The sequence below is a fragment of the Aspergillus sydowii genome, assembly GCF_001890705.1.
Source record: "Aspergillus sydowii CBS 593.65 unplaced genomic scaffold ASPSYscaffold_2, whole genome shotgun sequence".
Classification (NCBI taxonomy): Eukaryota; Fungi; Ascomycota; class Eurotiomycetes; order Eurotiales; family Aspergillaceae; genus Aspergillus; species Aspergillus sydowii.
This window is the reverse complement of record NW_024467860.1, coordinates 3408038-3425700: the sequence shown is the minus strand read 5'-3', so window position 1 is coordinate 3425700 and position 17663 is coordinate 3408038. Positions and strand designations below refer to the sequence as shown.

The window sequence follows — 17663 nt, the reverse complement described above, 5'->3', positions numbered from 1 at the left end:
AAGACTACTGAGCATGCTGTCGCTCTTCCGAGGGAAACGGCCTTTTATGGCTTAATATGACATTCTGCACACAGGATGCCTTGAACTAACGGACAACGCCGCGGATTAAAACCGTTTAGGGTCAAGGTGGTTTCGTCTACTACTTGTTCTGGCTAGAGGGACCATATAGCGGCATAATAAGCTTGACAGTGCGGGGACGTGACGCATCGCGAATAATAAGCTTGTGATTGGATCGTCTATTGTGGGACAAGATGCAGTGTCTCAAGTTTGCACTTCTGCTGGGGCTTGCTATACAAGCTGAGGACCGTGCTTCGTGCAAGAAGCAATGATATAGATCCTCCCAAACCCCAAAGCCAACTCAAGTCAAAGGGACCGGTGGATAACCAGTTCGCCTGTACCTGTACTCTCGCCAGTCTATATCCACTGCCACGGGCGAGCCCCTCAAAACCCGCAGCAGAGTCGCCAGTACATAGTCCCCCTGCCACTCGGCCAGGTCGGCGACATGAGGATGTCCCTTCCAGCTGCGAATATCCGGGTTCGCGCCGCGCTCAAGCAAGTACAGCGCGGTCATTTTGTGCTTGTTTTTCACGGCAAGGAATAGAGGAAGGTCGAGGACGTCCAGACTGCCGTACAGGTACGAGATACCCCAGAGACAAAAGTCGACGTTCTTGCTGGTGTACACGGGCGCGGTGTTGATGTCGGCGCCGGCGTCGAGGAAACGCTCGACGGCGCGCAGGTTGCCCTTCTTTGCGGCGTGGACGAGGCCGACGCCTCTGTGGTATGTGATGTTGTATTCGATGAGGTGGGGGGCGATGATCTTGTAGAATCGGCGGTTGAGGATGGCCATTGTGAGGAGGGTTCGAGGGGTGGGAGCGGACTCTGCGATCTGCAGGATCAGTTCTGTTGGGAGGTGTGCGAGGGCCATGATTAAGCGTTTTTAGGGTTTGAATGAGAGCTTAAATGGGGGATTGAGGTCTTTGGTTCAATAGAGATGGAGATGGAGATGAAGCGGGAGGTTGGGTAAAGAAACAGCAGGGCAGTGGCAGAGTCTGATTTATAGACCAGGCAAGGTGACTGGCATGTATGGTGTTGAGATAGACTGACTGGGAATATCCCAGTGAATAACAAAGTGGTACAGCCAGTAGAAGGCACTGAACAGACGTATACAGCTGGGGTTAAGCGTGAACACACATCTATGCGGGTCTATCATTTATGGAGGCGAATCGCAGGAACCAGGCCCACCACTGAGCTGGACTGCATATCCCCTTTTGGCAGTGGGTTGGAATTATTTGTACATGTATATACATCAATTTTCTATCTCTATCCAACTACCTGAGAGCTATTGCGGACTTTTCTAGAGCCCTCCTCAACCAGACCCTAGAGATTGGAATATCGCTTGCACTGCAACCCGATCAGCATCATCAGCAACAGAATCCGCGGCCGACCGCAGAAGCTCCAGTAATTCCTGTTGCTGGCGTCTAAGATAATCCTCTTCTGGCAAAGGCAGCACTTGCCAGAGGATACCAACAATCTGTCTGAGATCGCCAAGATTATAGCACAAATCCGCCCCATTCTGCAGAAGAAGGCCAGCAACCTCAGGAGCGCGACTTAAGATAGCAGTGTATAAAGGCACGTTTGATCCAAACACCATGAACCCATGTGGATTGGCAGGGACGCCCCTGGCAAGTAGCATCCGAACAACATCTGCAGCACCATTAGACGCCGCTTGGTATAACACCTGGAAGAGCTGTTCTCTATCAGGGCTGGGAACTTGCGCATCGAAGCAATCCAGGAGTATCTCAACAATAGGCAGACTCGTCACTCCGTAGCTGCACAGCGGGAATCCGCGAAAGTCAGGCACGCATCCCATTCCGACGAGCTTGCGAACAACTCGTAGTCTCTCCCGTGTGCAGGCTTCGAAGAAGAACCCGGGACTGTGAACCCTGATGCCCATATCATGGTCTGCTCCATGCTCAAGCAGCAGGACGGCCATGTCCTCGTGTCCGCACTCCATTGCAAAGAGTAGTGGTGTTTCCCAGACACCAGGCCGGTGAAATGCTGTGCTATTAACGTCGACTCCTTTGTGGCGGAGGAACTCCCGGGCGAGGTCGATGTCGTCCCGACGAGCTGCGTCGCGAAGGCCGGAGCTTTGGTGGTTTCTGATGTTGTACGCGATTAGCCGTGGCTTTAGGATGCTGTAACATGTCTGGCAGGTTCGGGACAGAGCCAGAAGGTCGCCTTGGGTGTTTGATGCATCCCCAATCAGCTCGATTAGCTCATCTGGGAGATTCAGAAAGCTGCTCATGGTGGGCAACTGATTAAACTGTTAAGCGTCTTGTCAAGTCACTTTCAGCGTACCCTCGCTTGGGAAATGAGTTGCTCGTTTAGTGTAGTAATGTTTGGATGCTGGTCGGCTGTAGGAGATGCGGTGATATTAAATAACGTTATTTGGACGAAGATCAATCAATGTTGGATATGCATAGACCTTTGATTCAGGGAGAGGAATTTATTATTGTCTTTGCTGCACCTGGTTCACGTCAAAACAGCATCAAGTGACTTATATCCGAATAGCTTCTGTGGGGGAATTAATGGAGTGCTTCGTAGATGGAGCCGGATTGCAAAGAGTGTAAATCTTTATGAAGTCGTCCCATTAAATAAATATAAAGGGAATCTGTCTTGTGATAAATGATATTTCGAATGAATAGAACCCTCCTATCCAAGGCTGCTCGACTGCAGGCCCATTCACTGGGGGGATGTACTTGTGAATGTCACTCACTTTCAACATCGAACAATAGAGGCTTATTATCCGACATTAACATATTATGTCCAGCTTCCAGTGTGCGGTCAAGCTTCCTGTAACATTGCATTCCTCAGCCTCTTAGGATACAGAGTGTAGTATGGACCAGGCTCCTCAGTCCCCGCCCCCTCGGCTGTACTACGAAGGCGCACCACAGGCCATTATCAGCGAACCTCTGTTTGTCGGTGCCTCGTTTATCAAGTCACTAAGCATAACCTTCAGGCCTGCTCCTGTCGAAGAAAGCATCACAGGTCAGCTGGGAAAGGTTATTCTCTCCCTCCCCCTACTCAAGCGATTAATCCTAAAGCAAGCCGCCGATCGTTTTTGGGGGGATAAAAATTCTCTTTCATACCCTGCCTTCCAGTTGGAACCAAGCTCCAAGTTGCCAGCCACACTTCGAATACTCTCGTTTACGAATTTTACATTTGATGCCGAACAGGCAGCTGCATGGGCACAGTGTGCGCAGGGCATCCAGCACTTGGCGCTCGATGCATATCCGCAAATATCCACACTACTCGAAGCGCTCACTGGCTCTGTCCCCGGTTTTAAATCCATTAAACTTCGCGTTAGAAACAATTCAGACTGCAAGATGTTATTAGGCCTCATAACAAACCCTGCAATCTACGAAGGACCCAGATAGAGGCCAATTCCTAGTAGAGATGGTGTTCGAGGCTACCTAGGTACATGCAAGCCGGTTACAGGCATTTCAGAATCCCTATAGTGACAGGAAACTGTCTACAGATGGAAGAATTATTGTGTTCTGTTTTCTGAGCCCGGCTCTAATCTCGAGCCTCGAGGTCAGGGTCGTTACTAGCCAAAAACGTCACGGCGTTTTGTATTGAACTACACACAACCAGTACAGCCCCTGCTCATATTAGCGAGATTGCGCGGTGCGGGTACTGACCTCCGTCTGTCACATGGTCATTGCGCCCAAGGCTAGGTATGTCTTTTCCCCCGTAATTCTAACTCGCTTCGATCAGCGGAGACTCTCTGGTCATGTCGCCCTCCAATACTGGCAATGCTGTCGAACGCCTGCCTGTTGAAATTTGGGTCCACGTATTTGACTATGTGAGACTACCTGTATCTACGAGGCAATCTGAACGACCTGCAACGTTGACTAACGGTGTGTTATGAAAGCTCCGCTGGGATTTCTGGTCAAGCCTCCGAGCCATCAGCCAATCCTGTAGAGCATTAAACAATGCCATATCGCCTCTCCTCTTTCAGACCCTATGTATCCAATTTCCCGAGGAAGAAGCCACCATTCGCATTCGAAAACTGCTGGACCGCATTCAACAAAGCTCTGAAAGCAGAGTATATCACCATGCACGGTCTTTGATTGTTTCGTACGGCTCCAGCTTCAGAGACGAGTACCTTGGAGCTATCGGCAAATTTGTAGAGAGTTTACCAAATGTTGAGATCATCAGGTACAGTTTCTGGCTACCCAGCCTGTAAGGAAGCTGACATTGATACTGTGGCAGATGGCGGCTATTGCCATTTCCTCCTAATCTCTTTTCTAATCTCAAAAAGAGGAGGTCTCCGCCTTCCTTTTACTATGAAGGCCCTCCGATCGACATACTTGAGCAAAATGTTACAGCCGCGCCGAATATCATATCGCTGAGTCTTACTTTTAGACCAGACCGGGCAGGAGGTGCAAAAATCAACTGTGACACATTGCGGGATGTTCTTCTTTCCCTACCCAATCTCAAGCGACTCATTTTAAAGCATCATTCAGGTCCTCGCAGAGGGTCAAGGCCGATATTCGAGTTGGCCGCTGGCAGCGCTCTGCCGCCCACTCTTCAGGACTTTTCTCTGACAAATTTCTGCTTCGATCGCCGTCAAGCAGCCGGTTGGGCACAATGTTTATCTGGTTGCTCTAGCCTGCGGCGTTTGGCGCTGGATGGATCAATGGATCTGTGCGAACTGATTGATCGTCTATCAAGCTTAGATAGTGTGACGAGCCTGAAGTCACTCTCCGTCCGGATTAGTGACGAGTCAAACCCAATGACCACCGGTCCTAAAATAAGCAAAGCCCTTAATGCACTGGTATCCCAGATCCACGGCCTAGAAGAATTCATGGCGTATGACCTCCCAAAGGATGTCCTCTACTCTGTCGCTCGCCATCACGGTAGCTCTATCCGGCATTTGCGCTTCCGACATACAGACCATAAGGGCCTACACTCACACCGCATTCTCCAACGAAACACAGGAGAGCTTCCTCCACAGGCTCGCGAGGGCTCATATTATAGAGGATGTCTGTTTTCGCCTGATGAGCTTGAGGACTTGTCCCGCCAGGTACCGGGGCTCGAAAGACTCGGCATTGACATGTGTTTTGCTGGGGCTATGGTGAGTCCGCCCGAAGCACTACAGTAAAATAAGTTGAGATCCGAAGACTAACATTTAGTTCACGTCTGCTAGCCAGTCAATCATCTTGACAGCCTCGGATGGTTTCCAAGCCTCAGATATCTGGAACTCAATACTCCACTCACGGAACAAATGCCAACCCACTATATCTCGAAAAGCTCTGACCGACCATGGCTCGACGCTACCATTGCTCGAGAGATATTCAGGAATGTTGCGGAACAAAAGCTACTTCGGCGAGCAGCAGGCCCACGTTCAAATTGCGACAGCGTTGATTGGAAACCCTTGGAGGAGGTCAACATCAAAAAAGGGGAATGGGAGCCGCGGCTACAGTACTATCGGCATAGCAAATTACACCAGCTCTCCATCTACGCATGCTGGCGTGGTTGCGCGGGCACCGATAACCAGGTACATTGCTTACATTTGCCCTATAAATCGAAGGCACATGTGATGTCCGTGGAGGACAACATGTATGAGCAAACTATGTTGTCGGCAGGGTTATGGACTTCCAGTTCAGCAGACTTTGGTCCAAGAACCTGAAGAGCTCCCTAGCATTTCGCTCGGTGCCGTTGATACTGAACATCCTGGTAATTGCGCTTTTTGGTGTACTCGGATACTGTCAGATCTATTGCTAAAGCGGAACATGTTGATGATCATTCAGCACTCTATACTCTAGTTTCAATTGTCAAGCTCCCTGCTTAACTTCTTCCATAGCGCAACCAGACATTCACTACAATCGATAGCCGGAGATCAAATCTGTTAGAACATACTGGACCACCCCTTGTGGAAGTCATTATTGTTCAGAAACATAGCTAATGAAGCAATTAGCTCATTAAAGGTTCAAGGGACAGTCATGGGAGGGATAGTCACCAGTGACAAGGTACGCAAAACTCTCAGCATTATTCTGCGAATCACCGGAGTCGAGATATTGAATACCCTCAAAACCATAGGCCTTTCCGTTGGGCCCATCGGGGTACTCTACATCCGCTGGAGAAAAAGAGGTCAGCGCGGGCGTGTCCCCAGTAAGCGGCATAAAACAAAAAAACTTCGCCACAAAACCATTGCCTGGCACCGCGGATGAGCCGCTCAAGAAGTTGATGAGCGAACTATCACCCGGCCCAAACAGCATCAGGAAGGTCGGTGTATCTACCGCACACCCACCATGAGTCTAGTCATCTGGCTGACATGCCACGAACTCCTGGTTGAGATAGTATTTCTGGTCCTCGCTTGTGTGACAGAACAACCCGACTTCCCCGTCATACAGCCAGCACCACGGATCGCCCTCATACCAGGGCTCATCCACGAGAATAATTGTAGAAAATAGTTATAAAATAATCTTAAGAGATTAAAATCTTTAAAACAGAAAAGTAATTATAAAACTTTTTATAAAAGTATTTAAATATTTATAAAGTATAAAGTTAAGTTAGCTAAAAGCTAATTTAGCCTATAAAGAAATCTCTTTACTTTATTAAAAATATAATATTAAAGCTTTAGTATTAATCTACTAGAATTCCTTAATTCTTAAAATATATTATTTATAATCTTTAATCTCTTATTCTTAGATATATTATACTCGTTCATACTATTCACAATAACCCCAAAGGCCAAGGACCTTGTATATAGATCCTGCTTTATTTAAGTATATTCTATATTTAAGGCACCAAGCGATGCCAAGATCTAGCAACTATCAAGCAATGTCAACGCTATATGGGAATTCTGGCTCAGCCAATCAGGTAGCTCAGTTAGAAACAGAATGAATTGCTTAAGGATCTATAGGAACTGGAATATCTAGAGATCTCATATAGAATCCCCCGGCAGCTGTCTCCGCGGGTGGTTAGGCTACCTGTCTTAGCTACCCCTCCTGGCCAGGCTGCCATACAGTTGCTTCTTGTAGATCCTTCCTGAATAGGAACAAGTGAGGCCTTGGCTGCCTCGTGAAGGATCATGATACATGGGATCCTTGGTGGTTGGTTGTCGGAGATGTTCGGCGGTCGACAGAGCGGCAGTTGGTCAGTTGGTGGTTGCCGCCGCGGTGGTCGTCAGGAGGCGCTCCGGCGGCGGTCCGCAGGGGTCTCATGGTAGGTGTCACGTGGCGCAGCCTTGGCGGTCGTGACAATATTATTTTAGGTATAAGATATTACTGATATATTATAATATTAATAAAGGGTATAACAATAAGCTATATATTACTCTTTCTTAAAGAGGCCTGAACTTTTAATTTACCTGTCTCTAAGACTAGCTTGAAAACAGGTAATATCTCCATGCGCTAGCTATAGAGTGCTTACTCGAAAAAGTTAACCAGCCTAGAGATCTTTCTACAACACCGCCCGCAGACACAGGGGGACCAATTGCAAAGCATCCTCATTTTCCAGAATCCTTAGGTTCATTCATTTGTAACTGGAAGAGTTATAAATACTCTATTATAAGTGATCCATATCCACCAATCGCATCTAAATTTCTTTCTGCTGTTCCTATTTCTGCTGAGATGCGTACCTGCTCTGAGCGACGCAACCATTGACGATCTATTCGTGCTCAAAAAGGGCGCAGATGGACAGGACACTACTAAGTCAGGCGGCTGCGCTTCGCGTCTCCCCATTCCGCTGGGAACATGGCTATCTGAAAGCAAAGCCTTGGCTGATTCAGGCCTGAAGGCGCTCGCCGACTCGACAAATCCCTTTGCTGCAGAGTACGACACTGCCAGACGGTATCTCTGGAACCACTTCAAGATCGACAGTACTTCCGATGCGACGGCAATGGCTTTTGTGAAGGGTGCGGGTTCCCGCCCACGCATGGGACTTTAGGAGTCAGATTGCTGACTATATACACTACAGGTTATCTGACGCGAGTGCAGCAATTCCTAAACGGATCGCCTAGTCCAGGTGCGACACCGCATCTATACTGCGACGACACGTGGCTCACCAGGCTCTCCCGGACAGACGCAGCCTGGGACGCAGAAAAAGACACGATCACGACAATCGATCCATCAGATCCAAACGGCGCCTTTGCTCCCGTCGCTATCGAAGACATTGCAGAATATCGTCAATTTCTCTGGAAAGACGGCGAAGATGGGAGCGATGCACTGGTGAGAAATGCCAATATTCCGTACTGGTCGGACGATTTAGGGCAGTACATCTTTGATCAGGATTACGGGCGCGGTAAGACGTATTGCACTGTATCGAAGGACAATCTAGGCGCGACGCAGGAGCAAACCGCCCGCAGTACGGTTACGCTATGTTCGTCTAGCTTCACGACGAGGTATTTTGTCGATGGGCTTGGTTCGAAGAAGCCGACGAAGGGTATGGCTCTTGGGAAGGTCCTCCCGCGGAGCGCGACATTCTACCATGAAGTGTTCCATCTCGTGATGGGGAACGCGGACACCCCTGATATAACGTGTAAGTCTGAGGTCGCTCACGTAAATTACTCGCAGGCTTCGCTAATGGCTGTTGCAGACGAGTGGCCGGTGCAACAGGAGTGGCTCAATAATCCCATGGAGATACGGGAGGGCGAAGATGAGAGCAACGGGCAGCTTATTCAGCGCAACCCAGAGTCATATGTATTCTTCAGTGTGGGCTACTGGTACTTCCAGCAGACGCAATGGAGCAAACAGTCGAACCAGAGGTGGAGCTTTCAGTCAGGTGTTGCAGAGTTGGTCCAGATCTAGGGCCCAGTACTGCTATGAAGGAAGGAGGCAACTTGGAAAGTAGTAGTAGGTAGCAAAAACAAGAGGGGATCCGCTCCACATACACTCTGCTAATCCTATCAAGGGAATCAAGCAGCTCCTTTAGTAAATAGATTGGGACTTGTTCAGTAACGTGGTAATTTCTTAAACTCATAGATCTCCTCTTTCCATTCCATCGGACGCGCTTCCTCGAGGCCCTTAATAAAGCCTTCCCCTATTGTCCGGGGACTACCCCAATTCATGTTAGTATGCTGTACTATATTCCTCCACTCAGCCTTCTTTGCATCCCTCCAGAAATGTAGCCACAACATCAGTTGAACTTCCTGGCCATTCCCATCTTCCGTCCGGGTAGCCCACAGCTGAACATTACGGTGTTTTTGTACTGGGTTTTTCTGACGACCACTAATGCCCAAAGCTGGCGGTTCCATGCCCCTGATTTCTGAAATCTGGGCATGATGGGCCTCAGTCATCGGCACTGAGAAGTACACCCAGTGCAATTGGAGGTATGATCCTGATAATGATGAAAACCAGTTTCCAGGCCAATAAATTGTCTCAAATAAGACAAGTGGTGTTATTCCTTTGCTAGCAAGGTTCTCTGTGTATAGTTGCGCGGAGGGAGAGGCTGTGAAATCTCCTAGCTCTGCGGCTGTGTACCATACTAAACTAATTACTATACCGTATATTCTAATATACGTAGGTAGTGATAGCAACTTACATGATACTATAAGGATTGTATTAGTATTCTCGGCTGCCCTGGACCACAGAGTCTCTTGGTGGCCAACAGCGTGAACCAATGGCTGGAAATATCCAATACACTCCTTAGTGTCAAGCTCCTCTGGGACGTGGAACTTGGTCCAGACCACCATCCCGGGTTCGTAGCCACCGTTGACCATTGACATCATCCGGTGATAAGTCGACATGGTGAAAGGTCCATTGGAAGGGACATCCGAGGAATATGAAGAATCTGTAATTAGCCCGGACCACCGGCCCAGAACATTATGACCGACGGAGATGACTACTAGTGCTGAATTGGTTAGGTTGATGACTAAGTTACTGAATTGAATAGGATTGAAGGTGCGAGATCTTCTGGCTACCGTCTGTATAGAGGTTTTATAACTAATTGGGAGCTTCATCTAGATCCTAAATTGAAATTCTTAATCCCTATAATCATCCTCTAGGTGAGGGTTGGATTGCGAAGTTAGGTGGCGTGCTGCTGGGTGTCGATTACCGTAGAGATAACTGACTATAAGTTAAGTTAACTTATACATTTTAGCTTAGTAATAAATAGTTAACTTGGTAAAGCTCAGCCAAGCGGTGCTTTAGGATTGGAGTAGAGCAGTATTAAATTTTCGCATGCCTGGTGAGGATAACCTTACTTCTAGCTGTTGTACTGTATGCTTTTGTTTTTGAAGTGATATTTTGTATATTTAATTATATCCTATATAGTTTCCGCATATTGGTTCTATCCAAGTCTTTATACTATCAACTAATATCCCTATCTCGCGAACACCTATTCTTTAGATATATAGGTTTATAATAAATAGGTAGACTTGAGACCTCTTGTGTGAAGGTATAAGGCTAACTAATACTGAGGGCCGTGCTTTGGCACCGGGCTCTATCTTGATTGCGACGCACGATGTGATTTGAGGCTTCGATACAGACTCCGTGAGTTTCTCGCGCCATCAGGATGTGTTTCTTGTAGTTAGGCAGCGGGTTCAGTACTTGTGTCCTGGTGTACGTTGGACTTCTGGCGATGAGTGACGGGGCTCGTTTGTTTCCTCTAAACGAGTTGTAAGAAGCCTATCCAAAAGGTACTTCAGATGTGAAAGACGCACTTGGAAAGAAGGCCCTGTCCAATTCAACATCTTGATTGATCCTATCTTTGATTTCCACGTATGTCCAGTCTAGGGCTTCGGTCGAGCTGAGACTGCGCACGACGACAGCTCCATTGCGCTTCATCAGGTAAACGATATCCTCAAGGGAAGTATCACTGGAGACATATAGCAGGCCAAGGCTGTGCTTCTCTAAGAGAGACATGGAATTGATGTTGGTATTGTCAATGACACAAGTATCTAAGTATTTAAGATCTCTCAACAACAGGACCCCTGAACCTCACCACCATATCAGGATCTTTCGCATCTCCAAGCGGTTTGGCCGCCCACGCTTCAATCCAGCACTCCTCATCACCACTGCCAGCAAATACTCACACCATCTCTCGAATCACTTTGCTCTTCGCAGGACCAGTTCCATCCCCCGCCTGGGGTTCAAACACAACCAGGCTAATTCCCTCTCTCTCCATCTCGATCGTCACTTCGGTGCCGGCGATATTGGGATCAACACCGGTTGTAATCAAAATGCCCGGACTGGAATCAGGCAGTCTATCCCTCCCAACAACGCAGACAATCTATTCTCCGTTCATAGCCTCGATACCGGCCTTGATCAATGCGCGGGTTGCGTCAGGCCGGTGGATGATGAGCGCCAAGCCGCCATGCGCGTATAGCTCTTCGAGATCCGCGGTGACTGTGATCCAGGCTCTGCGGAATGATTCAAGTGGAATAAATTGGTAGACCATGGGTCAGGTGAAGACCGGGGCTGTTGTTGGGGTTTCCCACAGGTCGGAGGAAGACGGAGCCTGGATAGCGAAGCCGTGGGACAGCTCGGTGGGAGTTGGTACTGGCAGAGGGGAGTTGATGAATTTCCAGATTGCCGTTTTGGTGTGACAACAGTACAGTTGCGATAAGTTGGTCTATTCTTTTGTTTTGCTGTGCTGGTTTACTTTACAGGATGTGTACGTTCATGAATTTATAATTGAGTCAGCGTTCATGATAATCTGCTGACAGCCATTATTCCAGACAGTGAGGGAACGAAGTACACCTCAGCCTATAGTAATTATCCCTGAAGTTTCCCTTTTCATACTCCAACACGGAAGTTCATCTTGCAGAGCTGAGGTTAGCACCCCGCAAAATGACCGTTACACAGATCGTCTTATTCAGACTCAAGGCCGGCCTAGATTCCAGGATATCAACGATATCAAACACGTCCGCCTGCATTGTGACCCCACGAATATTGCATTACCCCGCTTCCCCCATAAATTACCCGTAGATTGTGTGACATCGTCCAGCTGACCTTCGCTGGCAAATACCCAATGGCCAGGTGGTGTCACTGCTAAAGCTATTCATGAATTCGGTATGTAGGACCACGCTAACAGCCATAACGAGGGATCTGCCATGAGAGATAGTCTAAGAGGCGCAATCTATATCTATATTACTTAATTGCAGAGCAACAGCCTACGGGTCTACCAACCAAGAATCTCCCAACATCAGCAGCAAGCAGGTTATGAAACGCCGAGACAGAATGGAAATCATCCCACCAGAGACACCCCTGCTCATAGCCTATGCAAGTGCTGTCAACAAAGCCGTATTGCTGCGGGTTATCCAGTATCTCAGTGAAGAATGACCAAGCGTCGTAGGTCCTCATTGTAGACTTTCTACGATTAGCCATGTTCTACACGCCAGCGGGGATGGACACTCACATCAGGGTTAGCTGAACGCCATTCCTCAACTCCATGACGGAGGCGGTTGTTGAATTGCGCAGTCACAGACTCGTATAGTTCTCTCTCCGACTGCTTGAGTGCCACTATATTCGGGGTTCGGTCGCACGGTGGGATATTGAATACGAGGAAGTCCCGAGCACCGCAGGCGTGCAGATGGTCGACGAGATTGAAGTAGCTCTGTAGTACACGAGATAATATCTCCAGGGGGTCAGGGAGCTGGTATGCAAAGTAGATACTGCGAAAGGCAACCATCAGCCAGGGCATCTATGCTTCATTGAACTCAATGACAAGGCATACTCGTTAATTCCAATCCAGACCCCGAACAAGGCTTCCTCAGCCCTCCATCCCAGGCCAGCTATATGTGGGGGACAATAGTTCCGCTCAAACCCGTCTAGCACCTGGTACACCAGATCCTGGGGTACATCGTGGTCAGATGCAACGATGGAGTTGTTCACTGTGGCGCCGGACACGGCATGGTTATAGCTTAGCACGGTGGTGTCATTGTACTGCGTCGTGAGATACCCAACCCAGTTGATTGAATCTGCTGCGGCGCCGTGTCCTGTCGGATTGGATTGCAGTCAGACAATGACGTGCACTAGGTCGGATAAAAGGAGTTCTACCGAGTTGGGGATTCCCCATTGGGTTCTCCGGTGAGGGCTGCGTCGACGAGACATTGAAATTTGTGCTCGAGTACGAGTCGCCGCTATTGGCATGGAATGTCGCAGATTAGCTGTTGTGCACGGCCCGAGCATCCCACCCTTGATCTAACTGTGTCCATATTATAGTGACGTACAAGGTAAATAGAGACCGGATGTCTGGGCTCTGGCCAACCCTCCCCGGGACAGGGAAAGATGACAACAACGACAGGATTCCCTGGGCTTTCATTTTTGCTTTTTACGTGCAGGAATTGTATCCCGGAGGCCGAGAGACTGTGAGAGGCTCCCTTTTATAATGGGACTGCAGACGAGCGGTGAAAGCGGAGGCGCGATGAGTCGAGCATTCTTGTGTAACGCTGTCCAAAGGCAATCTCAGCTCGGTGCAAGGGTTGATGAGATCTTGGGTTGACTCTGCAGAGTAAGCGGACACCTCCAGCTTTCTTTGCTGCATGATGATTATACTTTGGGTCAACCCATGGTAGGGCACGGATCTGTGTGGTAGCCTTGCATGCGTGCAGGTCTAGCCATAGACACATAATATTCGTCAGCTTCTTCATGATACGATGAGCCTTTGGGTTCCCTGAGCTTCGAGCGAGTGCCTATTTCACTCATGCATGAAGCTTGGGGGCGCTAAGTCAGGGCACACCTCAGGCACTTCCTACATGGAACATTGTGTCGGATTGACAACATTTATTTGAAAAATAGAACATAGCATGAATTTAGGAGAAACCCACAGAATACTGATTGCAATGTATCTGGGAAGCGCCGTGATTCCTTCGGGTTTTACGCTCTGGCATTCCTGACGACAGCTTCTGCCTTGGTTTGAAAGTCACGAAATATGTCAATGGCCTGTATTCCTTATTAGCGAGAAGACTCTGGACATCTCAAGACTGACGTACCTCAGAAAGCTTTGCCTGTGCCCGTCCCTCCTGTGCCTGCTCAAAGTCCGCACGATACTTTATTTCGTCATTGATATACGACACATCCTGTGGTTTACTTTGGCCGCAGCGATCGGCCATGAACAAAGACATATCGGTTACTTCTTTTTCCTCTCTGTAAGTGGACTTGAGCGCTTTCAAATCATCTGGTATGATCGTAAGCGCATCAACCCCAGCTACCTGTAGAAGTTCATCCAGAGTAGCATTGGAGCAGGCCTTGACCTTGGTCGGTAGAGACTGCCTCTTGTAGTATTCCTGGGCCTGTACGCATAGATCGAGTTGAGGATCGGGATCTCTATATCTGATTTTAACTGTTAGCAACTATATTCGTGTAATGCGATTCATTTTTAAGGTCACCTACTCCGGTTCAAGGAGAATTCTCAACGCGTGTATAAACGGCGAGATAGACACACAGCCAGCCTCGCCTGCTAGTATAACCTGCTCCATGGTGAATAATGTTGTCGCAAGCGTTTTGATACCGTAGTCCCGTAGTTCTCGACATGCCTGGAGGCCTTCCCAGGTTGCAGCGACCTTGATGACGATGCGAGAAGTGGGGAAGAAGGGATCGACGAGGGCGAATATACTATGAATTCCTTTGCATGCAATTAGTCCCAGCATACATATCATGAACAATAGATTGCAACGTACTCTTTGCCGTCTCAACCACCTTGTCTTTAGAATAGGCATATTTGGGATTTGCCATAATATGGAGACAGCCCGTGAAGGCTGGTAACATTTCATGGCCTAAGAGAGCCGCCTGTGTACCCAGCATGAGGATGAGAGTTTATAAAATGGTAGTGATGCACATACGGCAACTTCCACTGCAAGCTCTTCGAACGTCACCTCAGGGAACTGATCATGGAGATTTGAGGACAGCTCCAGCGTCTTCTCCAGAATGTCCTTCCTGGTTGGCTTCGCGAGCTCTGTGTAGTACTCATACTGCTTGATGCTTAGACTGATTTCAAGGTATGGTAAAGAGAAAGTATATAACGGAATACCTGGTTCGAAGTGCAGTCAACGCATTTCCCGAACTCCTCAGCGACTAAAGGGCGACGTCAGTGTCGTCTGTAGATGGAATATCCCACCGAGTATCTCACCGGTAACGTCAAAAGTATCCAGATCAACTTGTGTTTTCGATCGAAGGTATTCCAGCAAGCTCACGCTAGATGAATTCATCTTGAGACTGTACTGGCTTTTGGTTCTCGTGTTCAGCGAGCAAGCATCGGGGTATATCAGGTCCACGAACAATACCTCTTCGGCCCTTTTCTATTCCCCAAAGAACAAAATAAAACACGGACATCCTCCTAATATACCTTGTTCAAGCAGCCATTTTACATCTACGGTGACCTGGGTGACGTCTTCACCCTGTGGCTGGATTTTCAATCGTACTATATCTGAGCATTCATCCACATCCAATGTCGCACAATAGAACCTTTAGAGCAATTTTGCGCGGCCCTGGCGAGGTCAATGCCGGTTATAGCTTTGAACTGGGTCCAGGCTCATGTACAGTGTGCATCGCATATTCTTTTGTTGTTCTATACAAGAGATCTTCTCTACGCGCCGTGGTTCCAGTTCTACCACTTGCCCGGGGATTCCTTTCTGCAAGATAGCAAACACCATTGGCGGACATCGACAATGGGCCCGACTTACACAGTTTTCTTTTTCCATTGGGAGTGAGGGGTAGATTTGGCCGTGGCTTATTTTTGTCACATTGTATGAGACTCTCCGAGAGCAATCGCTGTGACTGGTCTTGCATATTGGGGCGTGGCAATGCTGACTGCCGTTGTGTCAGCCAATCTCCGTGAGGCAACTGGGCAGTCCGGATTTTATAATTGGGAGGACCGGTTTGGAACTTTGCCTGTGCTGGAATCCGTAGTTCCGTCGACGATTATGTCGGTCACGCAATATGGTATGCCCGGGATGGAACGGACTGCGTCTCGACGACAGCAGAGGTACACAAAGAGCAGGATGGAAATGAATATTGCTGGACTCACTTATTTGTTATAATACCAGTTGCCAACGACGTCACAGTGGGCATCATGAGCGATGCTATAGGGGAGGGCGACACATTCTCCGACTGGACGAGTCTATCGCCGTTGCAGGAAGCAGGAAGGACGTTCCGGCCAGGTTCGGACGGCTAGTATGCTCTGTTGAACACCCCCAATGGCTTTGGTCTTGCTTGGTTTTTGATTCAACATAAGGCGCAGCTGGGAATAAAAACAGTGTCTGAGATTACAGTATTCGGAGCCGATGGTGCGCCATCACTCTACTTCAAGATCGACTCTGTTGAATAGGGATAAACTGAGACTTAGATTCAAGGGTTTGGCCAACGTGAATGTACTATTCCCATTCGTGTTACAATATTAGGCTTATTGGGAACTACAAAATGCCTTTTAGTGCCGTTAAAAAATTCAAAGCCAACTAGTGATGGATATGTTGCTGCCTTATTATTTCTCGCCAATCTTGTTCTGAGAGGATTGAGGATAGGGCAAACCAACACGGCATCGGGTTTCCCCTTACAGGGTATCCCAGAGCTTCTAACCTGTCTGTTTCCCAAAACACCAAGCCATATGGACGAACCATGGAGAAATCCATGCACCTGATCGGCGAATGGTTCAAGATCCTGCTGTTCCACAGATGCGAGAAAGCATGGGATTCCCCGGGCATGGTCTGCGATTCATCCCATACTTCCGGATCGTCTGTCACAAGTACATAGTATCCGCAGCAGTGGATGTCCTCTGATGAGCATGCAACCGAGCGCAACCACGACGATATCTGTTCACGGCCACCTGCCTGCTCATCTAACCAAAGAAGAATAGTGCTTAGTTGCTCCCGAAGGCTCCAATTGCTAGGTTCAAATGTGGCCCAAAATTCTTCCACATCTGTAGCCAGCAGGGCTTCTATGTGCCGCCATATCTCAGGGATACCCGATGACTCGCGCAGATCGTAGAAGAATATAACGCAAAGCAGACAGCCGAGCAGCCGTTGCTCCTCCAATCGCGTCGGTGGACCAGTATCAACTGGGACATACGGAATACCCTGGGGGCGTTGGCTCCTGTCGGTCGGCTTCCCATGACTGAGATACCTTCCTGGGCGCATGCCCTTGCCTTTTGTTCTGGAATCTCTCGGGGGTAGATGCTCAACCGGGAGTTGCAGGCACCTGTCAATCATAGAGTGGAAACATTTATGTGCGACACGTCGTAGTCCCATGAAAAGGTCAAGCAGACTGAAAAGCACAGGAGAAGGTGTTGATAAGGGAATTTCCTTCAATATAGGTAATTGGGGGCGTGCGGACTGCTCCCCGGCATACTGTATGCTTTCGGGGATCTCTGCGTATGAGTGCGCATTTGGACTCCATACCAGAACAACCAGCCTCATGAGATCCTGAATATAAGGCAGGAGACCACTTTCGCGTGCGGGCCTGGCCATAATCGCATCGACAATCTGAGCAAACAAGTCATTGTGCTCGCTTAAAAATACCGCAACACCCGGTGATGCACAATACAGACTGTGTAGCGAGAATAAATCCGGGAGACTCGATAGAACGCTTTTCAAAATGAACCAGGGGAGTCGGGCAAAGGGATCCATCTTCATGCATGATTAGCAGGTGCAAAGCGAACTTGGGAAAGTCTTCTAGATACCGGTTAATGATTTCTATACGAGCCTTGTCCGAAGACGCCGG

General features: G+C 48.5%; 9 protein-coding genes across 9 annotated transcripts; 3 read left to right on the top strand and 6 right to left on the bottom strand.

Annotated features, from left to right (window-relative positions):
• Window positions 1-287: 287 nt before the first annotated feature.
• On the bottom strand, window positions 288-1174 carry ASPSYDRAFT_41716 (uncharacterized protein). The gene has a single exon (XM_040846327.1). It carries the CDS (start codon window positions 923-925, stop codon window positions 359-361), a length of 567 nt encoding a protein of 188 aa, XP_040706829.1. The 5' UTR covers window positions 926-1174; the 3' UTR covers window positions 288-358.
• A 192-nt stretch (window positions 1175-1366) lies between these two features.
• On the bottom strand, window positions 1367-2305 carry ASPSYDRAFT_86668 (ankyrin repeat domain-containing protein; the record flags this gene model as incomplete). Its single annotated transcript, XM_040851710.1, has 1 exon — window positions 1367-2305. The coding sequence occupies one exon, from the start codon at window positions 2303-2305 to the stop codon at window positions 1367-1369; it is 939 nt and encodes a 312-aa protein (XP_040706828.1).
• A 592-nt stretch (window positions 2306-2897) lies between these two features.
• Window positions 2898-3437, top strand: ASPSYDRAFT_28629 (uncharacterized protein; the record flags this gene model as incomplete). The annotated part of the gene is made up of 1 exon (XM_040844538.1): window positions 2898-3437. The coding sequence occupies one exon, from the start codon at window positions 2898-2900 to the stop codon at window positions 3435-3437; it is 540 nt and encodes a 179-aa protein (XP_040706827.1).
• Window positions 3438-3714: 277 nt separating this feature from the next.
• Window positions 3715-6461, top strand: ASPSYDRAFT_66070 (uncharacterized protein; the record flags this gene model as incomplete). Its single annotated transcript, XM_040850346.1, has 8 exons — window positions 3715-3737; window positions 3778-3865; window positions 3935-4221; window positions 4276-5140; window positions 5213-5563; window positions 5652-5742; window positions 5968-6035; window positions 6106-6461. The coding sequence occupies 8 exons, from the start codon at window positions 3715-3717 to the stop codon at window positions 6319-6321; spliced, it is 1989 nt and encodes a 662-aa protein (XP_040706826.1). The 3' UTR covers window positions 6322-6461.
• Window positions 6462-6726: 265 nt separating this feature from the next.
• ASPSYDRAFT_66069 (uncharacterized protein) lies at window positions 6727-8887 on the top strand. Its single transcript, XM_040850345.1, has 4 exons — window positions 6727-7233; window positions 7583-7924; window positions 7987-8547; window positions 8605-8887. The coding sequence occupies exons 1-4, from the start codon at window positions 7107-7109 to the stop codon at window positions 8814-8816; spliced, it is 1242 nt and encodes a 413-aa protein (XP_040706825.1). The 5' UTR covers window positions 6727-7106; the 3' UTR covers window positions 8817-8887.
• A 72-nt stretch (window positions 8888-8959) lies between these two features.
• Window positions 8960-9754, bottom strand: ASPSYDRAFT_86666 (uncharacterized protein; the record flags this gene model as incomplete). Its single annotated transcript, XM_040851709.1, has 2 exons — window positions 8960-9492; window positions 9550-9754. 2 exons carry the CDS (start codon window positions 9752-9754, stop codon window positions 8960-8962), a joined length of 738 nt encoding a protein of 245 aa, XP_040706824.1.
• Window positions 9755-11998: 2244 nt separating this feature from the next.
• On the bottom strand, window positions 11999-13223 carry ASPSYDRAFT_41714 (SGNH/GDSL hydrolase family protein). Its single transcript, XM_040846326.1, has 5 exons — window positions 13181-13223; window positions 13008-13090; window positions 12685-12946; window positions 12367-12622; window positions 11999-12317 (listed from the first exon to the last, which is right to left on the bottom strand). Exons 2-5 carry the CDS (start codon window positions 13024-13026, stop codon window positions 12099-12101), a joined length of 756 nt encoding a protein of 251 aa, XP_040706823.1. The 5' UTR covers window positions 13027-13090; window positions 13181-13223; the 3' UTR covers window positions 11999-12098.
• Window positions 13224-13826: 603 nt separating this feature from the next.
• Window positions 13827-15157, bottom strand: ASPSYDRAFT_144689 (uncharacterized protein; the record flags this gene model as incomplete). Its single annotated transcript, XM_040841456.1, has 6 exons — window positions 13827-13892; window positions 13943-14282; window positions 14343-14512; window positions 14613-14738; window positions 14792-14904; window positions 15079-15157. The coding sequence occupies 6 exons, from the start codon at window positions 15155-15157 to the stop codon at window positions 13827-13829; spliced, it is 894 nt and encodes a 297-aa protein (XP_040706822.1).
• A 1245-nt stretch (window positions 15158-16402) lies between these two features.
• ASPSYDRAFT_28623 (uncharacterized protein) lies at window positions 16403-17569 on the bottom strand (the record flags this gene model as incomplete). The annotated part of the gene is made up of 1 exon (XM_040844537.1): window positions 16403-17569. The coding sequence occupies one exon, from the start codon at window positions 17567-17569 to the stop codon at window positions 16403-16405; it is 1167 nt and encodes a 388-aa protein (XP_040706821.1).
• Window positions 17570-17663: the final 94 nt, after the last annotated feature.